Source organism: Thamnophis sirtalis, unplaced genomic scaffold (genome assembly GCF_051295495.1).
Source record: "Thamnophis sirtalis isolate CommonGarterSnake01/CBP01778 unplaced genomic scaffold, rThaSir2_p1.2 scaffold_6, whole genome shotgun sequence".
Taxonomy (NCBI): domain Eukaryota; kingdom Metazoa; phylum Chordata; class Lepidosauria; order Squamata; family Natricidae; genus Thamnophis; species Thamnophis sirtalis.
Genome location: NW_028261386.1, coordinates 94,724,311 through 94,744,675, shown reverse-complemented (window position 1 = coordinate 94,744,675; position 20,365 = coordinate 94,724,311). Strand labels below are relative to the sequence as shown.

The following is a 20,365-nucleotide window of genomic DNA, read 5'->3' as shown; positions in this document are numbered from 1 at the left end:
GGATATTATGCAGACATGTCCACTTTTGCTTTCTTGGCCAGAGTACAAAGCGACTTGCCACTGTCACCTTTTTAAAAAAATATTTTCTGTCTAGCTTGCTGTTCGGATGTTTTCTGATGGCCTCCTTTCCAATTTGCTGATGAAGTCTAATCCAGCTGCTGGTTTATCATGTAATTGGCAGCTGGAGGTTACTACTAGGAATGGGAGTTATGATGGGCTTATTGTAGTGTAGTAAGTGAGCATTTAAATGCATAAACATGCCACTATTTATTAACCCATGCTTTTTAAGCAAACAGTTGGTAAGGGTAATAAAACCTCAATTTGCACAATTTTTCTGTGCCCCAGATTGGCACATAAAGTAAGTGACTGCCTTAGAAGTCATTGCATTTTGTTTGTTAAGTCACCTTTTGGTTTTATATGTATTAGTTCATGTGGGTATTTTGTCCTTTTTTTAGTGGACATAACACATGAACTGATTTTCTTTCACCATAGGTTTATCATATTAGAGAAATTTGACTAAAACTTGGTGGATGTGATAAACATTATGGTATAATATGAAGTTGAATTTTCTATCCATCTTATTCCATTATTGAAAATTGTTTTAGTTTTCATTAAAATTACATGTGATTTTTATGCCCCTGCCCTTCCATTTTCTCATAGAAACTGAATTACTGAGAGAAATTAAAAGTTCCTATGTTTTATTCCACTTAGAAAGAAAGTGATATTAATATCTGGTCTGCTTTAACACCTGCCAGCAACTCAGGCTTTAATAGTCAATGAGATACATTCATATTTACTACCTAAGACAGCAATTATTCAGGTACAAGTAGTCCTCAACTTACAACCTGTTTAGCACTGGTTTTAAGTTACAACAGTATTGAAAAAAACTGACTGGCACTTACAACTCTCACAGCATCCTCATAGTCACATGATACAAATCCGGGTGCTTAGCAACCAGCAAGTATTTACAATGGTTGTAGTATTCTGTGGTCATGTGATCACCATTTGTAATCTTCCCAGATGGCTTCTGACAACCAAAGTCAATGGAGAAAGCCAGATTCACTTAACAACCATATAATTCACTTAATAACCACAGTGATTCACTTAACACCCATCACAAAAAAAGGTAAAACCAGACATGGATCAATTAACAACCACTTGTTAACAGAAATTAGCAACAGAAATTGCGGTCTTGAGTCAAGGGCCACCTGTATTAAAATGTTGCCTGTTTTTTTAGTTACAGACAACCAAAACGGAGTACTTTTCTTTTACTGAGTGATAAGGAAAACTTCCAAAAAAATGTTTTACAATGCAGGATATGCTGAAATAAACCCTAGTTCCCAGTTAACAACCCTCGAAGGCAGATGTGGTAGCACAAATAATGAGGAAATACCTATCTTGGGAGATGCAAGGGTTGAATCTAGATATATTTTATTATGCTTCTAATAGTTGTGAATAGTATTTGAATTTACAGATCCAAATACTGTAGATCCGGGCAGTATAGCGTCAGCAAAACCTATCTGAGGCATTCCAGAGTTGCAAAATTTCTAATAATTAAGGATTACATGCATCTGTATGACAGCAGTAAAAACAACCTTGTTATAAAACCCGCATGTTGTCTATTTCTGAGAGTTTGTTCGTATTTTAGAAATTGAACATTTACGATAGAATCTGGTTCAAATCACTGTTTCTCAGTAATAAGGAACAGAGCAGCCTATGCAATGATCTTTGCAATAGATTCTCCAGGTCAGGCTCCATTCCTGATGATATAATGAATAAATTCTTATGATTTTATTGGTAACAGTCCCAGATGTGGTTTGCCATAGACATTTTTTAATGCGTTGTTTTGATTTCTCAATCTAGTCTACATCTCTTGTATTCCCTAGATGCCTTCCATTCGAATAGTAGCCACACCCCTGCTTCTCCATAATTAAAAATGCATCTTCAGTTTGAAAACAAGGAAAGAACAGTATATTCTGTGAAAGTAACTAATCCTAGGCTTAAAGCACTCAATTAAAGATTATCATTGTTTTACAACAATATGGTCATCAAGTTGAAAGGAATTATTGAGGCTATTCAGTTCAACCTGCAACTTACAGCAGGAAATTTAAAGCTTTTCTGTCTCTGACAGTATCACAAAGTGAGAGCAAAAGCTTTCAATATTAGAGATATATAGATTGAGTTGCAAAGTATAATTGGTCTTTTTTGTGAATGAAACTTCTGCAAAAATTATCTTTAATGAAAGTTATAGGCCAATAAATAACAACAACTAACTGTTATGAGTTGGAGTAACTTGTGATCTGTCTATCTATTGTTGTTAACCAGCAGACTATCCACTCATGACTATGACTCACTTGTTTGTCTCATCCTTTTTTGATGATTTCCCTTGAGAGAAAGAATACCTGCCTCACTTGTTAATACTGCAAATCATTTTGTTCAGCAGTTTCTGCTTCCTTGCGTATTGATTGTTCATAGCATTTATATTTATATAATGGTCAAATCACGCAATTCTATGTGTTGCAACTGGGGCGATTAAACTCTGACCCAAAGCCATCAGGGACATTCATCTTACCTTTTTGTTTGTTCCATTAAATACTGTCTTCATACAGGACCAAAAGTATCAGACTAATAAAAGACAGTTGCCACAATGGCCCTTTTACTTGTAATAATTTTGGAAATTTAAGATGGCAAACTAGATTTGGTCAGTGATGATGCATCTAAAAAGGAACTTGTGATCTATGTCCCAATAAATTGCTCACATGGTGTCTACGTTTGTAAGCTTTTAGCTGCCTGTCTAAAACAGAGCTACTGAAATTCATACAGCTGATTTGGGGGCAGGCAATTTTTCTCTTCCCCTCCCCAGATAAAAAGGCACACAGTGGTTTAAAAAAATAAACCTGTTGAAGACAGGATTGCTCAGCTAGGATGTTCATCTTAGCATTTCATACAAGAGAAATCTTTTCTCCCCAAAATCAGTTGCCATCTAACAGCTATTATAATTTATGTACAGCTTCCAGGAGCAGTTATCCTTTCCTTGTTTTTTGAACACTGAAGCCAATTAGCTTGTAATCAGGTGGCTTATCTCCCCTAGCGCTAGGGATGAGGTATCCAGGAAACACTATACAGGACACTAATAATCTGGATGAAATGTTTGGGGTTTTTCACACTCCATCTATCAAGCCACTGGTTTCTTTTTATGTCTTAAGAATAGAATGTGCTTCTCTGCTGCCAAATTCCCTCTGGGTTAGCGGTGGAATACCCAACCTTGACAATGAGATGTGTCTTTCTGCAGTGATTTTTTACTTCACTTTGAAATTCTTGCATGAGGCCCCAGAGGCCGTGTGAGAGCAGGGCCCTCTGAGGTCAGCTTGAGTGTAGAGAGCCTAGAGCCATTATGGTGAACCTATAGTACGTGTGGCACAGGCGGCACCAAGAGCCCTCTTTGCGGGCATGCCAGCCGTCATCCCAGCCCAGCTCCAACATGCATGTGGGTGCGCCTCGCACCGGCCAGCTGTTCTTCGGGTCTGCCGTGCATTTGTGGGGCGCATGTGGGGGATGCATGCGCAGGGCCACTCGCATTGCATTTTGGCCCTGGAAAGCCTGCACCAATCTGGAAGCCAAAACCTGTCTTGGGGCCGCCACACGAGCCTCCTCCCCATGCACACTGTTTTGGGCCTGGAAGGCCGCCTGCATCAACCTGGAAGCCAAAAATGAGTGAGGGAGGCATGCGCGGGGAGGTGCTCACATTGCATTTTGGCATTTGGGACGCCCACTTTGGACACTCAGCCCCCAAAAGGTTAACCATCACTGGTCTAGAGGCCTGGTGTGTCATGAGAAATGGCATGGCATATCACCTGTAGTTTGCCATTACTGCTCTAGTGTAAAAAGCCTCAAGAAAAGAAAAAGCCAAACACACCAAAGAATTTTAAGCTCTCTTTTTTAGAAGGCACAAACATAATATTTGTACAGCACATGGTATAATCAAAGTGGCATGGAGTTCTGGAAAACACTTGAAGGATATATGCAAATATGGCTAATAAACTTAATGTAGTGATACGGAGCAAAACTTAAAACATGTTTGCTGAGTTTATTGCTTTTCAGGATGGAATTCTATGCTCAGCCAGCCTTGGGGAACTCAGCAAAGTTTTGGAGATTCCTTAACAAATCTCTCTAAATCTGCTTAGATTTGCAACCTAGATCAAAATGAAAAACAATTTCCCAATTCATCTGTTATGTGGTTGTTCGTTTGATAAGCATCATTACAAGTCATTAAGTAATAGATAAGAATATAATTGAATCATGGCTTTTGGTTATGTCCCTGAATGCATACATAAGGATAACACAATAGTGGAGTTGCAGATACTTGAGTATTTGGAATAGGAAAAAAAAGTCTGCGTTTACTTTATTTAAAAGTATGCGTCCCACCTTTTATCGTAATTTTCCCAAATAGTTCTAAATAAGAAATGAGTGGTAACCAATAAAATCTGAAGCCAAACAAGTAATAGTATTGTTTCCATTCAACAGTTCCAGCTATGAGAAGCCTTTGAATGTATCTTGGTTAAATCATTTTTTTTCAGTGCAGAACTGAGTCGCCAACCTTACTTCACATTAATTAAACACTGTTAATAGCTTACTTAGCCACCCAGAGAAAGTTATTCTAGTTTCAAAGCTTAAAAAACAGCAAGAGAATTACTCTACACTGGATTGTTATGACAAACTTGAGTCAACTGCATCCCTGTTTTTCAAATACGTTTTCAAAACGTATCTCTTATTGTAATGTATTTAATGCTTTAAAAAGTCAGTTAAACTTGAAAACTGGAGAAATAAGCAAATGCTGGAGAACCTCTGATATTGTGCTTGAAAAGCTGCCTTGTAATTAGCTTGTAAGTCTAGGACAGAATTGTATTGGTGATGGTTTAATCAGCCATGAAATCTAAAACCAAATTCATTGTTTTAAATGTATTCCAGATGGAAAACAAACTGTGGAGTGCAAGAAAAAAGAAAGAAAAAAGCAAAGGAAGAAATCATACAGCTCTAACAATTCCATTGATAACTTGATGGCGGAAATGCCATTTGCTGAAGCAGATATTGAACTTGAACCTAGCAGTAAGTTTAGTAGAATAGAGCTATGAAACTTTGTTAGATTGGATATTCACATTGTAGTTAAGCAAATAAGTACCATAAAGCCAGATGTCTTAAAGAAAAAAAAAATCCTAATCTTTGCCATTTCAAATTCCAGGTCTTGTTAGGGTAGTTCTCCCTTTCAAAATTGCTAGAAGTTTCCTTTTTCTGAAGTATGTTTGAATTCCAAGTTATTCAGTATAAGAATTCTTTCTATGAAGCAAAAGCTTCCTTTCTAATGCTTGCTGGTGCTAACTTTGTAGGAAAATGCCACAAAAGGGCAATTTCAATAATGAAAAATGCAGTTAAAACATTGAATAAAGAAAGATGGGATTGCTTGATTATACCAGAGGCAACTAACTAAAAGATTAAGTGTGATCAGGGTGTGTGAACACAGAACTAATTAAAGCTTTAGGAGCGGAGCAGAAGGAAGTCTTAATAAGTACCCTGCAAAGGCCACCTGGAATAGAATAATGTAATTTGAGTTTTAAGTTTCAAAATATACAGAAAGGGTACACTCACATGAGCACTCTGAAAAAAATGACATGGATTGAAGGTGCCCCAGAAGATACTGGAATACAATAATTTTGAAGTGACATTGTATGATTGTTTCATAAAAGAAAAAATGAACAAACAAATGCCCCTTCTGCAAACAACTGTATATCCTAATCATCTTGACCTCACTGTTTTACATTTATAACAGGTAGAAACTTTTCAAACTTTTGACTTTTCAGTGCTTTTTTAGCCACGACAAATGTTTGTTTGGGGCAGGCAGAAGATTTCCCCATTAATGTATTAGCGGTTGAATTGGGGAGGGGGGGGCGGACATTAGTAGGATTAAGCAAACTGATACTAGATATTCCGGGCTTTGAAGTTCTTAGTGCTCTCTTAGTTTGGTTGATTGCTTGCAGACATTTCATTACCTGACTAGATCATATCATCAGTGCTAGGGATATGGAGTTTGTTCCCCACCATAGTTTGCCTACCACTGTTGATGGGGTTGTGGTTTTCTCCTTGACAGTTTCTTCATTTAGGATATTGGTTTTTGCTAGATTGCTTGTCTTGATCACCAATGTGTACTTAAACACATCCTCTGCAGCAATCAACACCCAGTTTAAGACCAGATGAGCAATCTAGTAGAAGGCAATAGTCTAATCAAGGAAGTAGTAAAGAGAAAATCGTATCCCCACATACGCTGGCAGGCCAAACTGTTGCATACAACAGGCAGCAAACTCCATGTTCCCTAGCACTGGTGATGTTAATATCACCAGCTAATAGCAAGCTAATAGCAAGCTTGAAAAGCACCAAGGACAATTCAACTCTAACCTACACATATTCCCTTCTATTGGATTCTTGACTTTAGTTAATCATTAGCTACTGCCAGTACAGCCAGTGTCAAGGAATATCAGTCTAAAATATGTGGAAGCTCCAGGTTTTTAATCCTGGACTGGGACCAGATTTGTATTTAGCAGTGTGTTGTTGGGTTTTTTAAACATTGAAAAAAGAGGGTAATATGGCCTTTGTTTTTAGTTCTTTCTTCCATTTCACTCCTTAGCATTACTTCCAAGGGTGGGTGTCAGAGGTGGTATTCTGCCGGTTCGGACCGGTTCACCCGAACCAGTAGTGGAAGTTGCGGGTGGGTCCTACCCACCTGCCCTGGCTCTATGCCATCCCATTTAGGCACCTTTTTTTTTTGCCAAAGCTCATGCGTGCACTTATATTTGCGAACCGGTAGGGAAGGTAGGTGAATACCACCCCTGGTGGATGTCTATGGAGATTCTTGACCATCCAGGTCATGGATGTCCCAAAGGTGCTTTTCAAAAGGCAACTGGACTTTCATTGTTTTGATTGAAGACATTTCGCTTCTCGTCCAAGAGCCAAGGTGGCGCAGTGGTTAAATGCAGCACTGCAGGCTACTTCAGCTGACTGCAGTTCTGCAGTTCGGCTGTTCAAATCTCACCGGCTCAGGGTTGACTCAGCCTTCTATCCTTCTGAGGTGGGTAAAATGAGAACCCAGATTGTTGTTGGCAATATGCTGACTCTGTAAACCGCTTAGAGAGGGCTGAATGCCCTATGAAGCGGTATATAAGTCTAACTGCTATTGCTATTGCTAACCTTCAATTCTGCATTTCAGTTCAGAACTAAGGCAGCTTCTTGGATGAGCAGTGAAACACCTTAGAGCAAAATAAAGTCCAGTTGCATTTTGAAAAAGCACTTTTGGGACTTCCAAGGACAGAGGAAGATCTTGAACAAAATGGAAATGTTGTTTCTGACTAAGAAAGGATGAAACTTTAGCATTCAGATTTGAAAATTAGGATAAAATAATGTCTGAATAGCCTTTTGATGTTGTATTTATCAGATGTTATGCATTATTCTACTTACATGTGCTTACAGTATAAAAACTGTTTCGCTTTCTATCCAGCCTCGAGCAAATCTAAACCATCTGTTAAAAAGAAGAGAAAGAGAATAGCAGGAAAGGGGAGTGAAGAAGACAGCACAATAACGAAGAAAAAGAAAAACCAAGACAGACCCAATTATTTCATTTCTGTTCCAATCACAAATCCAAAGGTGATCTTTTTTTCTTAAAGTCTACTCTTTTAGTAGCCAAAGTGGCATAGAGTTAATAAATCACAGTTTATTCCTAATGACAACAATCTGTTTCATATTGTTGGCACAGGAAGTCCACTGATTTAAAATCATGTTATCCAGAAAAGGCTCACCTATTCTGATTGCAACAGTGACATCAAAGATAAATTTAATAAGAGGGTGGAAGGAGAGAGGAAAGTAAGAGGGTAGTTTGAAAACAGGAAGATTTTTGAGAACTAATTATCTGCCTAACTAGCATTTTTTCTTTCTCTCAAGCATATTATCTGGGTTTGCATAACATGATAGGTTAAAAAATGGCTGGTGAGTTTGTTCTCAATGTTTTACTTTATAGTTGTTGTGGTTCATAAGCCTAGGCAATTAGGATGATTCTCACAATTGTTACAGAACACTACTAGTAGAGTACATTTACAGCTAAGACTGCAACTAGCAGAAATGATCTATTGAGTTATTTCATCTTGTAAAAAATAAGATCCTGGTGAAGGAAGGCTCCAGTCAGGCAATGTACTTATCTATGGAGTAGTGGTGGTGCAGTGTTTTGAATGCAGTATTGCAGGCTAATTCAGTTCACTGCCAGTAGTTCAATCCTTACCGGCTCAACCTTCCATTCTTCCAAGGTCAGTAAAATAAGGACCTGGATTGTTGGGGCAATAGGCTGACTCTGTAAACCGCTTAAAGAGGGCTGTAAAGCACTATGAAGTGGTATATAAGTCTAAGTGCTATTGTTATCTGGGATATTTCCTCTCTTAGCTGGACCTTTTCTTTCAACTCTCATGGTTGTGTACAGTATTCTAATAACTAAGGTAGTTGGTCATGTTACTTTATATATACCAGTGATGGCTAATCCTTTTGGCACTGTGGTGAAAGCGCCTGCGCACATGTACGCACACCCATAATGTGTGAGCAACCCCCTGCACGCCCCACCCCTGCATGTGTGTGTGACCCCCCATGTCCCCCTACACATGCATGTGTGACCCCTGAACATGCGCACACACCCTTAGCATGCACCCTGAACACCTCGCATGCCATGCCCCCCGCCACCCACACATGCATGCGCAACCCCTGCACATGCCCCCTAGCATGTGCCCCCAACCCCCACGTGACCCCTGAACGTGCCCTGCACATGCGCGACAGAGACCCAAAAACTAGCTGGACGCATGCCATAGGTTTGCTATCCCGGATATATACTTTGTCTATAACGTTATTGTAAAGCATTTCTTATTACTCTTACCAGGAAGGCATGATCAGAAAAAAAAACTTTTTTTGTTTAGGTTCCCCCACCTTAATCCCAACTTGAAATAATTTGATTACTGCTTGTCTTAAGTGTTCACCAAAATGACAGGGCTTGTCTTACCCTGGATAATCTTGAAAAGCTAATCGGGGTCAGATCTTGGACAGGAGCTCTCTGGATACATTCAGGTCACAAGTTAGGTTGTAAATTTAAAAAAGACTTCCATAAGACTATACTGGCAGATCACATCTACATTGTGGTCAGGAAACCATGGCAATGAAATTTGCAAGAGTCAAGCTCAGTTCAAAGGAATTGACTTTACAGTAAAATGAATACTTTTATTTGAGCCAGTATCTTTATCATACTATATATTTTCTTTGAATTTCTATTCCCCTTAAATTTGCACTCATTTGTTGTCATTTGGAGGCAATAGCCCTGAACAGATAGTTCTTGGTAAGCAGAGTTATACAGGCAGTCCTGGACCATTTGTTTAGTGACCAATTGAAATTGCAACAGCACTGAAAAAAGTGACTTGTGATCGTTTTTCACAATTATGACCATTGGAGCATCCATGGCATGTTCATGTGATCAAAGTTTGGCCGTTTGGCAACTAGCATTGCACTGTCCTGGGCTCATGTGAGCACCATTTGTAACTTTTCCAGTTAGCTTCTGAGAAGCAAAGTCAGAAGGGGAAGCCACATTCACTTAGGGACCATATGATTCACTTAACAACTTCAGCAATTGCCTTAGCTGTGGCAAATAAGATAATACAATGAGGAGCAATTCACTTAACAATTGCCTCACTTAGCAGTGGAAATTTAGGGCTCAATTGTGGTCATAAGTCGAAGACAACCTGTAGTTAGGCTTAACTGTACAAGTGATCCATACTGTTCTACACTTACAGGAAAGAGAATCTTACGCTGAGAATTAGGAGATACATTAAATTGAAACTGCAGTGAGTCTTGTTGCAGTTCCAGAGATGATATTTGGAAGCTCTTTTTTATTAAAGGCAGTTATGTTCATACACTAAATTGTGATTAATCTTAACTGATTTCTTTGACCTCAGCTTACTTCAAACAAAACATACTTGACTGAATATTATATTTTCCTGCTGCTTTCAGATCAAAAGTAAACCTCTTGTAAAGTGTTTCTTAAGTTTTACTCAGAAGCTTACATGCAGCATATGAAAATGAATAGTTCAAATAGATAAAGTTGAACATAATGCTTAGAAATTATTTAGAATATAATCTTGGGGAGGAAATGATCAACATTAATTATGAATTATACATGCATCAAGTAATGATATCCCTATCCTAAGTAAACTTGGTCTTTATATTAAAAAGTTCTTCCAATTTAACCTATGAGTAATATAATGAATAATCATTTGACTCTCTAAATATTATTTAGGCTTCTTTTATTAGAGACTTAAAAATTATGGCCTCACAATCTATTTTGCATGACTCTTAGAAATAGAGGTGAAAGAGACATCAAGTCCAACCCCTCTATGCAGCATAAAGATCCAAATTAAAGCATATTTACAATGCTTTTTGACAGTGCTATCAACTTGTCAAATATTGAGGGTACAGTTTACTTCAGTCTGAAGAATTCAGGGGTTACATTATAAAAATACTATTATGTAAATTCTAAATAGGTTTTAAAAATCCTCAATGAATATCACGGCATTCTCTCCCTACATATTATAGCCCTCATTCTTTCCCATTATGTTAAATTTGTCCCAGGCCAACAACAACAACAACAAAATGTACGATCCTGCTCACTGAACAGGGAAGCACTTTATTCATATGTTTGTGAATCTCTAACCAATACTAATATTCCTTATCCTATTGTTATCCTATTGTTACAGTTGATTTAACTTAGTGGAGTTACTTTATAATCCTGTAATTGTTTGCCAGACTCTGTACGAATTTAATGTTCCAAGCAGTGATAACTTAAGAACAAACTCTTTATGTTGATGTGGTATAAAATGGGCTCTAATTCCTATATATACTGTATTAATATTTGAGGATGGGCTACATGTTCTCACTCCTATAATTTCCAAACTAGCAATACCTGCTGTTAAAATGATGTTGATGTAACACAGCTTTGTTGTGATAATAGCTTCTTTTACTGCTTTGTTTTGGCATTTCCAGTCAAATAGACTGGACATGCCATCACAATTCTCTTCAGAGAAAAAGCTAATACAGTCTGTCCTTTTTTCAATAATTGTATTGATTAATCAATGTTATGATTGGATTTGCATGTTTTAATGAGAAATCTTACTTGCCGTCATGTCCTTTACTTAAGATTAATATGAATGAAATGTTTGTGAAAGCATATAATCGGGCACAAATGATGTACAGTGACATGCTTTTACAAGCTGAAACCATAACAAGATGTGACAGCAGGGAGCCATTTTATCCACTAATTTACTGAAGCAGATTTAAAACTCCAATCAGAGAGCTGATTATATACTTGTCCCCTGGAACAATTTCGGGGGGGGGGGGGGAATGCCATACACTGGATTGGCTTTCATCATAAATCCCACTAAGACATAATGGATACCTTGCCTTTGTTGGTTGTGTTCTTCCATGACCCTACTGACTATCATATTTGCTTACCTAAAACTAAAATGCTTAATCTTTTTCCCCCACTCTTTTTTCTTTTGCTGTTAATTGTAGTAATCTTTACAGTAATTTCGTTTTCTATATGCTTCTGTTTTATCTTAGATTATAGATGGCATTCAGACTCTTCAGAACACAATCATACAAAAAGATAATAGGCTCTCCAAAGCAATGATTCATTATGGCTCTTTCCATGTCACCCTCTTAGTGATGCATCTGTCCAATGAAGAAGCAATTAGCAAGTATGTGTTTCATTGTGAAATCAAATGTTTTAAAACTTGTTTTGTTTAGGATAAAACTGGGAAAAGAATGACAATTGAATAGGAGTAGAAACTATTATTAATTATTTTAATAATAATTATGACATCAATTACTTACCCAGTAACCATCATTAATATGAATTTCTGTAGTCTAGGAGGGAAATGTTTAGTTACTTCTAGATAACTAGACCTTATACATACTTAGTAACTGAAGTGATAGGCTCCTCATTGGTATTACACATAAATAGTGGCATTTAAACTTATCTGGTGAAAACCTAGAAATGGACACAATTAAATATTGAGAAGGTTTTCTTATGAGATTGCATGATGGCAGTAAGAGCACCAAAATGTCACTTTTCTCTACATTTATTACATTCATAAGTTGCTGCCCAGCTATTCCATTTAGAGCAGTGTTTCTCAACCTAGGCAACTTGAAGATGTCTGGACTTCAACTCCCAGAATTCCCCAGCCAGCATTCGCTGGCTGGGGAATTCTGGGAGTTGAAGTCCGGACATCTTCAAGTTGCCTAGGTTGAGAAACACTGATTTAGAGTATTCTGTATTCTTTTGAGAAAAGATGTGGGGGAACAGGCACACTGGAGTTTGTGGGTATCTTAGTAGATGTCGACTTAGGGTTGGGTGTTAGTTGAACAGAACCTACTCTGGTGAACAAATCATTTTTTAAAATTTTAATCTGGATTTCTTTTGAGTTTTGAGCAAGAAGAAGAGGTTACTGGTCTCAGTAGCCTGAATTATGCCAGTTGTGGATCAGTCCATGTCCTTCCCAGGGCATTTGGATAGTTAAGTGAGATGTGAGTAAGTTAGAAGCACCTCTCTGGGAAAGGATGTAATGCTCCTTGCTTTTAAGAATTGAATAGTGTTCTGTTGTCTGAAGAGAGCCAGCCCTTTTAAATAATGTTCGCCCACTTTCTAATCTTGGTTGAGAAGGTGGTGACATATTATCTTTGGACTAAATGAAACAGATTATCCAGATTCTTCGCAGTCAGAATTTAGGCTTGATTAGAGGACAGAAATGGCATATGTTGATTATCTTTGTCTATTCAAGCTAGATTTTAACTTTCTGGTGAGTATATATTGTACTTAATATTGATGGCACCACCAAAGTCCACTCACATACTTTTCATACACGGTTGCACTTGGCTGAAGGCTATGAATTTTGACAAGAAAAAAATAGTTAAACTGTTTTTGGGAACTTTGTGTTCATCTCTGACTTTTCACAAAGCAGTTAATGGCTTGAGTTTAGCAAAAATAAATCATGTGGTAAATTGGAGGATATAATGAGTCTGTGGCTGAACCTCTCAACATAACTGTGCTAAAAGCCAAAACATTTCCATTTACTTGCTTCCAGTAATTTTAGCTGTGATCTTAAATCCTACAGTTAGCAGATGTTGAATACACCATTGATCTGCAGCAAAATTTACTTTTAACACAGCTTTAAGTTAACAACAAAAAAAGTGAAGAAGTTTCATTTCTGACATTAGCAGTCTCTTAAACATATTTTATTTAATGATTTATTTAAAAAAAACAAGGACTGCTTATAAAGACTTGTTTTGCTACATCCACTGCCTTTTCTTTTCCCTTTCTCCCTTTTCCTGCAATTTCTTTGTCTCCTCATAATTCAATTTATGTTTGTGCGCTCATTATTTCTGAATGTTCTTTCAGTGCCAACTTGAAGTTCTGTATTCTATATCAGGAGTAGTGAAATATGCAAATGGTCACTTAAAAATATTGACTATGGAGTTTCATCCTTCACTAATTAAAAAGGGGGTCATATGGAAACAGGTCTTCTCCTTCAGTCTGTGTCTCAGCATACCATCAATTACTGAAAGCCAGTGCATTATCTAAAACCTACGTTTATGAGTTTATTGTTAAATAAAAACTCTCTCTCTCTCTCGCTCCCCCCCTCCTTACTGTGTAAAATTGGCAGCAGAATTCCTTTGCTCATGCTGTGCTAAATATACCACCTAAAAGTGGTATATTTTACAACATATTTATATTGGTTGAATATACAGTACTTCTAGCCTTTTTTTCCTTTGTCATCAAATAAAAAGTTCTTCCATTTCTGAATCTGATAGCACCTCTTCTCTATGCTCCATATTTTTTATTTTGATAACCATTCAATTTTATAAAATGATCACAATTTTATAAAAGTTTGGATGATGGCCCTAGTCTTCTTTGACACTTACAATCTCAGATGTTTGTATAGCTGTTACTAATATAATTACCATATTTTTCACAGCAGTCACTCAAAGGTTATCTAAACATCTTGCTATCTTTTCATCCAGTGGTAATGTTACAATATCATCTGGCTAGATATGTTTTCCATAATTGATTCATTCCAGGAAAAGTTCAGGTGTCCAACCAGCTCATTTTCTGTCTTCTGTTATCCTTATCTGAGAGGAACATATCTCCTGCAAATGGTTATTTCTTGTGGCCTTGACCTTGTGTTATCTTAACAGTAACTTCTCCAATAAGTACATTATATATACTGGTTCTTCAATTATAATAGGAAGTCTAGATGACAGCTTGCTTGTTTGTTAAGCCTAACATAATGTCACTTGAAATATTGACTTGAGTGCATTTACCTGGATTTGACTTTTGTCTTTTTACCAAGTGGTTTATAGATATGGTGGTTATATTTTCTTAGAAAACAAAAGACAAACCTAAAAAAAGGGAAAATCTGAAAAGGGTTCATAGGATATTTTTTAAAAAATAGTTTATGTTTATAATTGCTTTACAAGAAATTTTGATAGCGAAACAAAACAAAAAGGTAAATAATTAAATAAAATCTAAGGGGTAGCTTTCTGAAAAAATAGAAAGAAAATAAAATACTTCAAAAATCCTTGTTACTCTTCAAAGTACATTCCAAGGTCCCATAGCGTGGACAAAAGATAATAGATGCTAGCCCAGTCTTGGGTCACCAGCATGATAAGTTTCTGTTGTAATGTGAGATCTAGGTAACTCCAAGTGTCACAATTCTTGGTGAGAAAGAGGATTGCTTTTTTCCCCATAGAGCAGAATTAGAAGCAGAAGAAGTGAGAATCATTCATGCTTTGCTTTTGTGGTTGCTGTCAGCAAATGAATCGGCTGTTGCTTAGTTTAGAGATTGGCAATAGAAGATCTCTGAGACAGTTACATTTGTAGGATAGCTAAGAACTATTTGCATATATCTTGGTAGAAAGTGATTGGGAGAAAATTGGGTGGCTGAAAGCATAGATAAGGTTTAAGAAAGTATAAAGAATAGTATGTTCCTCTTCCAATATATACCTCTTTTTTGGAGATATCAAGACCAGGCAGTTATTAGTATTCATGCAACTTGATAATTATTATTATTTACTTATTTAGAAATTATAAATCTGGCATGAATGAGTTTTTGAGCATTCTTGGGTGGGAGAGCTGTATATAAACCATTCTTTGTTGTTTTCTTCACCATGTAATACTTACTTGTTCACACGTGTAATCCAGCTAGTTACTCTTATACAGACCCTCCTTATCAGAGAATGGAAGAAAAACTACTCTGATGTGGGTGGTTCCTATACTTGTAATGGATTGAAATAAAGGGCTGCCTTTACTACAGAAACTAACCAACCCCTGCCTCATTCCTTAGCATGTAGGCAGTGAAAGTCGTTGAGTTTCTTTGTAGAATATAATATTAGAAACAATCATGTGGGGAAAGAGTTGCTGTGAGCCTCGAAACATTTATATTCAAACTTTTTTTACTGCATTTATATTCAAACTTTTTCTAAAAACTCTGATTTTTAAAAAAATTTATAGGAATTTATAAAATCACCCCACTTCCGTTTCTATCTCCCATAATAGCAACAACCTTTTAAAGTTGGTTATGAGATCCCTGGTCAAGCAGAGATTAAAATTGGGTCTTTGTAGTTCAAATCTAAGAGCTTATCCGTTATCCAGGCTTACTGCTTCCTGTTTTGTTTTCTTGTTCTTTTTCCTGTGAAATCCATGATTTTACAACAGTAATTTTTAAGCTGTGTTCTAGGACAGCGGTCACCAACTGGTGGTCCATGGACCACTGGTGGTTCGCGAGAAAACTTTGGTGGTCTGCAGAAAAATTATTTGCATTTTTTATATTGCACTAAATACTATTTATCTTCTTTTAAAATTCATGTTAGTCGTCTGCAGGATTTAAAATTATGAATGTAGTGGTCCCTGAGGTCCGAAAGGTTGGTGACCTCTGTTCTAGGAAACAGTTATTATTTTGCTGCCCTTCTCAATGAATTATAATGAGCATGTTTCCTTGAAAATCAATTCCTAGCTGTTGATTCTTCCCTGTACTGTAGTGTGTTGCTATGGGAGATTATTAAATTTATTTATAGGCACAGTGATAAGTTGAAATAATATGGCTTGAAAAGTGTGACATATGTGATCTCCCGGACATGTCATGGGAGCCGCTACAATTCACATCAATATTGTAGCAAAGCCCTTCAGAGTTCAGAGAAGACAAAAAGGAGTGGGAAGAGAAAACTAGAAAATGATTAATTTAAAGAAAATGATTGTCAGAACATATATATGCCTTATTTGTGTTGATTGTGTTCCGGGTTACTATGTTGGGCCACAGTTATGGCTTTAGTAGGCTATCTTGGTAATTATTAAAGAACTAATTGCATATCTTACCATTATTATTTTATTTTATTTTGCTTAAGGCAGTGTTTTTCAACCACTGTGCCGTGGCACACTAGTGTGCCGTGACATAGTGTAAGGTGTGCCGTGGGAAAAACACCCGCCTATATTGAATATAGGCACAGAGTTAAAATTTTTTAACATTTTCTAATGGTGGTGTGCCTCGTGATTTTTTTCATGAAAAAAGTGTGCCTTTGCACAAAAAAGGTTGAAAAACACTGGCTTAAGGCATACTTGAGTCAAATTGCATTTTTACAGTACAAAGTATGAAAGGAAGGATGCTTGCTTAAAAGGTAGTTACTGCCACCTAGTGATAGTTATGTGAATACAATGTTAACAATAACAACAACAACGGTTTTAAAGACCTTAATAGGCTTAATAAGGCTGAAATCTTAATGATGTCTATTGGCAGGAAATCCCATTAATTATTTTTTAAGATGTATTGTGTTTTAATCTTATCCTTTTCTCACCAGAATAATACTGAATTGTAAGTTTGCAAAAACCAGGGTTCTGGCCCAAGGTTGACCATACCATTTGGTAATTTGCTCTGTATCCAACTCCCCCAAGTCCCGGTCTGATATTTTATTTCATCTATAACATCTATTTCATCTGAAAGAACAAGATTTTTGTTAAAAAAAAACATGCAAGACTGGGTTATCCCAGTCTCAAGCCTCCTAACATAAGGGAGTGCCTCCCCTGCCTCCTCCTAATCTTCCAACCCACCTATCCCGTCTCTTCCATTTTGACTGTCCTGCACAGCGACACTCCTTGGTGGCAGTACAGGAGCTGAGGTCTAGTCTGCTGTCAGTTCCCCTTGGTCTCTACTTCAGGCCTGGCACTGCTGCTGCCAAGGAGGGCCACCTCAAGCCCCACACCACTGCCTGCCATCACAACACAAAGCTCCTTCTGCTCTGAAGGCCCTGCTGATCCCAGCTTACCTTTGCTGTCTTCTCCTGCTGAGAAGGCATAACTGGCCTAGCCCTACGCAAGGCAGCTGTTGGTTACCCCAGGCCTTCCTAAGGCCACGCACACAATTTTCCAAATAGCACGCACCATTCTTGTGTTGCTTTGAGAGGCTTCTGAGGCCTTCTGAAACCTCATGAGAAGGCTGCACCCATCATTCTCCAAATAACGCATGCTGGTTCTTGCAATGCTTCAGAAAGCCTTCCAAAAGCTTCTGAGATCTTCCAAAGCATCACGAGAATGTTGAAAGCTATTTGGACAATGACAATCCTCTTTTTTTTTTTAAACGATGCAAGGGGCCTTGTGGAGAAGGAAGGCCAGCAGCTGCTTTGGGTAGGGCCAGGCTTTGCATTCCTTGTCAGCAGAGGGAGGAAGACAGCCCAGGTCAACTAGGCACAGCAGGCTTGAGAGTGAGGCAGCTGGTGAGATTGCCAAAGGCCCAAGCCTCTATTTCAGCCTCGGCATTTCTGCCGCCACCAAGGAGTGTCAATGTGCAAAGTGGCCAAAAAGGCAGAAATGGGGGTGGGGTAGGTAGAGAAGGAATTGAAGCATTCTGCAATCCAATTTTTTTGTGAGTAGCAAAGCACTCAAATTCTGATCATGTGATCATGGGGGCACTGCAATGGCAATAATTCTGGGAACCAGCTACAAGTATTGTTCGTTGAGTGCTGCTATGACTTTGGACACAGAACCAATGATCATTAAGCCAGAACTACTTGTAGCAAGCTAATGTAGTGATTGTATGTATTATGTCAGATAGATAGATGCTAGATTGATAGATTAATATATATATTATTTTCTTTCTGATAGTGGTGTTGGTGCTTTCTTGGAGAGTGGAGGCTTAATTGAAGAATTACTGCAAGGAAAACCTTTGAATTTGTCTTTTCAAGGTACTGATCACTTCAAAAATCAAGTTGGATTTGTAAAGTTGACAGAGGGTGATAACACAACCACGCTTTTAAAGATAGCAGGTAAATCTTTTTTAATATTATTAGAAATTTTTATTTTTTAAAAAAAATGTTATTTAGATATAGCTGCTACATTAGTCTTTGAGCAAGTTTGATCCATTTGTGAATCTGGAATTAAAGAGAACACAAAATAATAGCTCTAGAAATGGAGATAATATCACTACACTACCACTCCTATAGAATTCACCAATTCCACAAGGATTAGATACCCAATCTTGATTCAGATATAATCTGAAGCCTGAGATTGCAGAATATGAGAACAAGCTGAGATACACTTTGGGCACTTGCAATCCTTTCTTACTATTTTTATATCATGCCTACAAAAATGAACTTCATATTAAAGCCTAAGTAAAACCAAGGTATGGAACAAGTTGCAAACATTAACGTGATTTACTAAAATTCTTTTTATAACTGGAAATGATTATTTTTATTACATCAGAAACAGAGATAACAATAAATGAAAGATTATCATTAATATAACGAAGTGATAGACCACTTGCATGCAATGCACAACTGTATCCATCGTCCTGTTATGAAGAGAGCAACAGTAGTTATTTAGAATCACAGAGCTAGAGGTTTTTATAGGCAGAGACTCAAATTCATTGATAATCTAAGCATCTGCAAACCAATCTTCATATTAAGGAAAAAGCCACAGAAGAATAAGGTCTGCTATTGCTGTCTCATCCGTGAGATCGTGTTTGAAGGTTACAAAGCCAAGGGTTCTATATGAGATTGATTGGACTGCACTGAACAATAAGGCATCCTATGTAGATAATGTTTCAAACACAGAACTCTGCCATAATCACTAGCTTTCCCATTGTAAGTGATTCTCAATCCATTTTAAAACCACGCTGTGATTGCTACACTTTGTTCTCGCCATTTCCAGATCTAAACCACTTTTAGTTAAATGTTTGTATGCTTGTGGGTTTAGAATTTAAAAAGAGCAACTTCTGATGCTGAGCTGGACTATGTCTGAGGCCACAGAAGGAACAGCCAAAGAGGACTCACCCTTTATGCTTCAAATCTGCAAATTGCTAAGTGTTCCCAGAGCTTTCAGTGCTCCTGAGATTTTTTTAAAAAAGCCTTTCCCTTTCCTTCACCAAAAGAGGAGTAATTAAGTTCCTGGGCATCCTTGCATAAACGTGTTCGTACACTCAGATGCATGTACTGCACTTATATAGTATGTATGTGCACATTTATCTATTGGATTGTAAAACATTCTTCCTTAAGATCTAATTCATTTTGAAAGTATTAAAAATGTACAAAGAAGCCTTAAAAAATCTTACTCCATAGCTCTACAGCTCTACAAGATCTTTCAAGAATACGTATTATGTAAGAGCAACTCCTGAGAGCATTGCATGGCTACAGACCTGCAAGCCGGCAAATACTCTTCAGAGCTTTTTTCCTGTTCGACTGTGTGAAATGTGAACTGGGAGGTGAGGGGCAATCACAGAAATATCTTTAGTGAAAAAAGCATAGCAAAAAAAATATAAAATGGACTTTGTTGGTTGCTTAAGTGTAAAGAAAACAGTTATTACTTCAAATGTATCAAGGAAGTAGAGTTTTTAGCTTAAACATCAGTGGAGGTTTGTAGTTGGTGTCTTGTGAAGGTGGGAGATGTGTAAAATTTTTGTAGGATTTATTTCATGTTATACATATTGATATTTGTCAGAGGGTGTAAAATTCATGAAGGTAGGAATGGGAAAGGAAGGTTCAATGGAGAAAGTAATGTCAATGATATGATTTTGTTTGACTTTCATCCTTTGGTGATGGCAATACTGCTTTTAAGCCAATATCTTGGAGAGTTTGATTGCAATTACAATTTTGGTTGGCTGCCAAATACAGTACTTTAACTAAATAACACAGATTTATGGAGGAAGAAATTATCTCTGGCAAGTGGTCAGGATGGCTACAAACAATTTTCAGAATGAGATGT

The 20,365-nt window shown here is 37.4% G+C and overlaps 1 protein-coding gene across 2 annotated transcripts in view; it reads left to right on the top strand.

The window, feature by feature from the left end:
- AKAP7 (A-kinase anchoring protein 7) overlaps nt 1-20,365 on the top strand; it is a 70,816-nt gene that overhangs the window by 964 nt on the left and 49,487 nt on the right. For both annotated transcript variants that reach the window (XM_014061638.2, XM_014061637.2), the window contains exons 2-5: nt 4,969-5,106; nt 7,544-7,689; nt 11,683-11,819; nt 18,272-18,432. In XM_014061638.2, coding sequence (XP_013917113.1) covers nt 4,969-5,106; nt 7,544-7,689; nt 11,683-11,819; nt 18,272-18,432 — 582 coding nt within the window. The remainder of the gene's footprint in view (nt 1-4,968; nt 5,107-7,543; nt 7,690-11,682; nt 11,820-18,271; nt 18,433-20,365) is intronic.